The 5,456-nt window shown below is 54.5% G+C and overlaps 1 protein-coding gene across 1 annotated transcript; it reads right to left on the bottom strand.

Annotated features, from left to right (window-relative positions):
• Nucleotides 1-2,201: 2,201 nt before the first annotated feature.
• On the bottom strand, nucleotides 2,202-5,233 carry Kcna5 (potassium channel, voltage gated shaker related subfamily A, member 5). Its single transcript, XM_005378748.2, has one exon. It carries the CDS (start codon nucleotides 4,815-4,817, stop codon nucleotides 2,997-2,999), a length of 1,821 nt encoding a protein of 606 aa, XP_005378805.1. The 5' UTR covers nucleotides 4,818-5,233; the 3' UTR covers nucleotides 2,202-2,996.
• Between the last annotated feature and the right edge of the window lie 223 nt (nucleotides 5,234-5,456).

Genomic DNA, 5,456 nt, shown 5'->3' with positions numbered 1-5,456 from the left:
CTACCATTTCTAGAGGAGACTTGGAGCAAAGTGTCCCTGCCCCAAAAGAAACATGAGAATCTTCTGTCATTCACTTAGAATAATGCAAATTCAACTGTGTAGGAAAATTCCTCAAGGGCCAGGACCCCCCTCCAGGGAGTGCCCCCCCGCAGGATGAACCAAAGGGCTCTGCTTTTAAAGAAAGATGTTTTTCATGTACTGAAATTGCTTAGGGTTCAGTGAATATGGGCTTATGAGCAAGAAAACGGTGAATTCTGAAAGACAGGGGGCAAATGCTTTGCTGTCCTCACATAGTGAAGGACACCCAGGGGAAGCAGCCCTGCTTTCTGTGACCGGGTTGCTGAAGCTGAGAGATTATTTATCCAGAGAGGATTTCCTGCCCGGAGAGCTGAGAAGGAGCTTGGCTGAGGCCACTTGATTTAATCTCCTCAGGAAGGTAAAAGCTGTGGGGAATCAATGGCAAGAGAGAAGCGGGCAGTGGGAGGCCGCAACAGTGGGAAAAGCCGTGGCAGTCAGAGCTCTCTTCTGCTCATTACATGCAAAGGCACACCGTGTTGGCTGGAGGGAGAGAGTGCAGTGATTTCCACAGTTGCAGCAACAGGTGCACAGAGAATACAGAGAGATTGCAACACCGAACTGTCTGTGAGTGATCGGGGCAGGTCCCATGCCATTGGCCAGGAGGGAGACTGCAACAGAAGACTGGCATGCTGGACCCCAGGTTCCCTCTGGAGCCACCCTGATCCCTTTGTAAACCTGCTCTAAGACATCCCCTCCCTCACACAAAATTGGGAGCCCCACGTTCTCATTTCCTCCATTCTCTGAACATGTGCATAAACATGTGTGTAAAATGTACCTCTTCATGGTCTAAAGATTCCATCCATTCAAACAGAATTGGGCTAACCCATTTTGAGGCATCTGGTCACATTTAAAAGTTGGGTGCTACTCACTCTGCCTTGCTGAAGCCTGAAAAAATAGCCCTGCAGGCTGAAAGTGGCGACATTGGCTTTGTTCTGGTGGGAAGGTGGAATTACTCCCAACCCTGAACACTAGGTCCACACTAAACACAAGCTTTAAAGGCATAGGGGGCTGGAAGTAAGACTGTGGTGTTGAGCTTTGGCAAGATGCCCTGCTTTTAGGCAAATTGTAAATTATAAATACAGTGTCTCTGTTCTCCTTCCCCCACGCTAGGATGTAATGAAAAACAACACTGGCCCTGCCTGCCCAGTTCTCCTGTTTCCTCCTCAGATTGGCTGTTAACAGTTCCTGACTGGAAATAACTTCAGGCATTCAGACACCCACTTGTCTGATTGTGTCCTCTTTAAATCCGCAATTCCTAGACATGGATGTAGTGGATCCTTCCTCACCCATAAGGAGACCCCCAACACACCTGAGAACTAACTTTTAGGACTGAGTTATCCTGCAGGAGGTGTGATGATGGACTAGCAGCTCTCCCTGCTGAGGCTGTAAAACAGCCTGGGTTTTGATTATTTAGCAGGAAAAGCAGCAAGAGGAATCCTCAGAGCTAATCCTAGAGAGAAATGCAGCCAGTGTTGTACCTACTGTAAGGGTTTGCCACAACCATGCAGTACAAAGGGAACATAGGGACTCGTTCTGAGTTCAGGGATTACTGGGGTGAGGTCATAGTCTGTCAAATCCGCCTTTAATGGCAATCAGCAAATCCTCCCTTCAGCCTCCCTGCCACCTTCCAGGCATTGCTCTCTCCTCTGCTGCCATGCCCCGGGCATGGAGCACCAGGCAGGACTTTCACACAGGGCTTCATCCCTGTGATAATCAGGCTTGTTTCAGAGAGTTGGGAAGAGCTGATGTATGAGAAGGACTAGAATCTGCAGGAAAGGAGACTAGAAATCAAGCCCTGGGGAATGGCAGTGGGACTATGGGTGGGTGCCAGGGTTCCTTACCCTTTTCCTGTTTGCCGCTCCACATTCCACACTGACCCAGTGTCTAATAGCACAAGTCCAACAGTGTGCCACAGGAGGTCTGTGCCACACAGCCTAAGGCCAACAGAACCCACCCACCATCCCCCAGCAGCTCAGAGAGACGTTGCTGAGCAAATCATGAGCTTCCCAAGCTTTCTGCCTCAGACAAAACATTTGCTCTTACTTCAAAACCAGAAATACCAAGTAACAGATTATTATTTAAAATTTCAAAATCAAAATATTATCTGTTAGAAAAACTAACACTTGCCTTAGCCAAGTCAAATTTTATTTCTTGGGATTAAAAATAAAGAGAATGAATTATCAGAAGTCTTCCTACAACATCTGTAAAATGCTTACTGAAGAAAGTTAAGAGAATTGTTAAAGGCGCACAGAAAAGTCAGATTTGCCTTTCTTCTGGACCATTCCTTACCTAGCTGCAAAGCACCAATGTCACATCCCCAAAAAGAGAGGTTTGGAGCCACAGAAACCAGAGCAGCTTTGCTTCGATCTGGGGCTCTTAGTATCCCAGGAAAACATCACAACAGCTCGGTCATCCATAAATTCAATAATTCAATATATATCTTGAGAATATATACAAATACTTTCTCTCTGAACTACAGTACAAAAATCTACTCACTGGCCATAAAAATAATATTTTCCCCCTATACACAAATATAACCATATGTAAAGCAAATTAGGAACACATGGAGGGGGAGGGCTACAAAATCCCTCGGGATGTGGGCTATTTAAAGTCATTTCTGTTTGGGTTATCCCTCTGCTGGGTATAGGAAACTCACTACAAATACATCCATCTCATGGTGCTTGCCATTTCAACAGCTCCTGCGTCATGGAATGTGGTACTTTTTAAAAATAGGCAACCCTTAGTGTCATGGAAAGAAGAGGAGAAGTGAGGGGCTGTAGGGAGGGAGGACAGAAGGAGAGAGGCAGACTTCAGTGACAAGGCGGGCTTGGAATACTCAGCGGTGTCACGCGAATCCCCAGGCTCAGGAGGTCACCCCAGCTCCCACCCTACTGCTACCGGTCTGCCTGGCACTCCTTTCACAAGTCTGTTTCCCGGCTGCTGTCCAGGCAGAGTGCATACAGGGACCTCCGTAAATCCACATTGCTCTTGGCCTTGAGGTTACACTTCTCCAAGGGGCAGCTGGCCCTGCGGGTACTGTCTGAGCTCTCCAGGGATCCCCCAGGCTTGCACAGAGAAGCCTTGCTCCAGCTGGCCTTGCGCTGGCCTCCAGCGTCTGGTCCAGACCCCCGGCTCTGGCTGCCTTGTTCTTCCTTCAGGGCCACCTGCACCTCCTGCTCGGTCTCCCGGTGGTAGAAGTAGTTGAAGTTGGAGACTATGACCGGGACGGGCAGGGCAATGGTGAGGACCCCGGCGATGGCACACAGCGAGCCCACAATCTTGCCCCCCACGGTGATGGGCCTCATGTCCCCATAGCCTACGGTGGTCATGGTCACCACCGCCCACCAGAAGGCATCCGGGATGCTGGAGAAGTGAGTCCCCTTGTTGTCAGCCTCAGCAAAGTAGACGGCGCTGGAAAAGAGGATGACTCCGATGAAGAGGAAGAAGATGAGCAGCCCCAGCTCCCTCATGGAGGCCTGCAAGGTCTTGCCCAGGATCTGCAGCCCCTTGGAGTGGCGGGAGAGCTTGAAGATGCGGAACACCCGGACCAGGCGGATCACCCTGAGGATGGCCAGGGACATGGCCTGCTGCCCGTTCTGGCCACCGCCTAATCCACCCCCTGGCTCTTGCTCGGCCAGCTCCGTGCCCAGGGTGATGAAGTAGGGGAAGATGGCCACGATGTCGATGATGTTCATGATGTTCCGCGAGAACTCGGCCTTGCTGGGGCAGGCGAAGAAGCGCACAAGCAGCTCAAAGGTGAACCAGATGACACACGTAGTCTCGACAATGAAAAAAGGGTCTGCCAGGGTCCTGGGCAGGAGGGATGCCACGGTGGGGCCGTTGAGCGGTGCCGTGGCCCAGCTACCGTTGACCCCCGGGGCGGGCACAGGAAGCTGGTGGGGAACCGGGGTCTGGCGGAGCAGTTCTCGTTCATCCCGGAACTCGGGCAGCGTCTCCAGGCAGAAGGTGACGATGGAGATGAGGATGACCAGCACGGAGACGATGGCGATGGCGCGTGCGGACCCTGAGCTCTCCGGGTACTCGAAGATGAGCCACACCTGGCGCTGGAACTCATTTCGGGGCAGCGGTTTCTCTTCTTCTTTAAGGAAGCCCTCATCCTCCCGGAAGCGCTCCAAGGCCTCTTCCCCCAGCTGGTAGAAGCGGATCTCATCCACGAACACGTCCATGGAGACATTGACCGGCCTGCGCAGGCGGCCCCCGGACTGGTAGTAGTAGAGGATGGCGTCGAAGCTGGGCCGGTGGCGGTCGAAGAAATACTCGTTGCGGAGCGGGTCGAAGTAGCGCAGGCGCTTGGCTGGGTCCCCAAGGAGTGTGTTGGGGAACTGAGCCAGGGTGCCCAGCTGCGTCTCGAAGCGCAGCCCGGAGATGTTGATGAGGACGCGCTGGTGATGCAGGGCTCCCGCGTCCAGGGTCTGGTCTTCCGGCACGCCTGGGCCGGGGTCTCCCTCTCCGTCCTCGTCCTGACCCTCTGGAGACCGCCGTGGAGGCTGTGGCAGCTCCGGGAGCAGCGGAGGAAGCGGAGGCAGTGGCTGCGCGCCTGGGTCCGCTCCCCTCTCCGCGCCGCTGGCCCTGGACTCCGGGGGCGAATCGCCCAGAACCGCCGTCGGAGGGCACAAGAGCGCTCCCGCTGCGGTCAGCCCGCAACCTGCCTGGGCCTCGTCTGCTTCTGGCAAGGTCATGGCCCCGCCGTTCTCCAGGGGCACCAGGGCGATCTCCATGGCCCGGGGGCAGGGCGCATGCTGAGCCCCGCGGGCTCGGCGCCCCACTCAGTCCTCTCCTCTCCCGCCGCCGCAGGTCTGTGTCGGACGGGCAGTGGCTGCTGGCACGCTGGGTCCTGACGTCAGGCTGCTGCCGCCTCGCTCTCTGCCTCTCTTGGTTCTAGAAGCCGTTACCAAGCAGCCAAAAAGCCTCCTTCCCGCGGATGCAACCTTTAGCTGCCCCTCTCTCCAGCGCCGCGCGGCCTCCGCCCACCGCGCCTCGGTCTCCGCCTCCTCCAGCTTCCCCGCACTGCCTGCGCGGGTGTCACCCAGGAGGGCACAGCTGGCGCCCAGGACCCAGGACAGGAGAGGCCCAGAAGGTTGTGGTCCAGCGGCAGGAGGGAGGGAACCGCGAGGAGGGAGGAACAGGTTGTACCAGGCGCGCTGAAACTCCCAGGGCAACCAGAGGAGAATGGGGCTGGATTTCAGATCACCTGGGAATCCGCTGAAAGCCACGGACTCCAGGGAAAACAAATCGCCTGCGGAGGAACGGACGAGGCTTTGAGCTGAGTCAGAGTATGCAAGGCACTAACAACAGCCCTTTGAACATTTTTTTTTCTTTGGAGAGATAAGGATATCCCTGCTTTGGAAAGAATTACC

Source organism: Chinchilla lanigera, unplaced genomic scaffold, assembly GCF_000276665.1.
Source record: "Chinchilla lanigera isolate Chin_1 unplaced genomic scaffold, ChiLan1.0 scaffold00012, whole genome shotgun sequence".
Classification (NCBI taxonomy): domain Eukaryota; kingdom Metazoa; phylum Chordata; class Mammalia; order Rodentia; family Chinchillidae; genus Chinchilla; species Chinchilla lanigera.
This window is presented reverse-complemented; position numbering and strand designations above follow the sequence as displayed.

What these genes read in the sequence shown, in the direction of transcription:
- Kcna5 (XM_005378748.2), bottom strand. Translation starts at nt 4,817, where the DNA reads ATGGAGATCGCCCTGGTGCCCCTGGAGAACGGCGGGGCCATGACCTTG.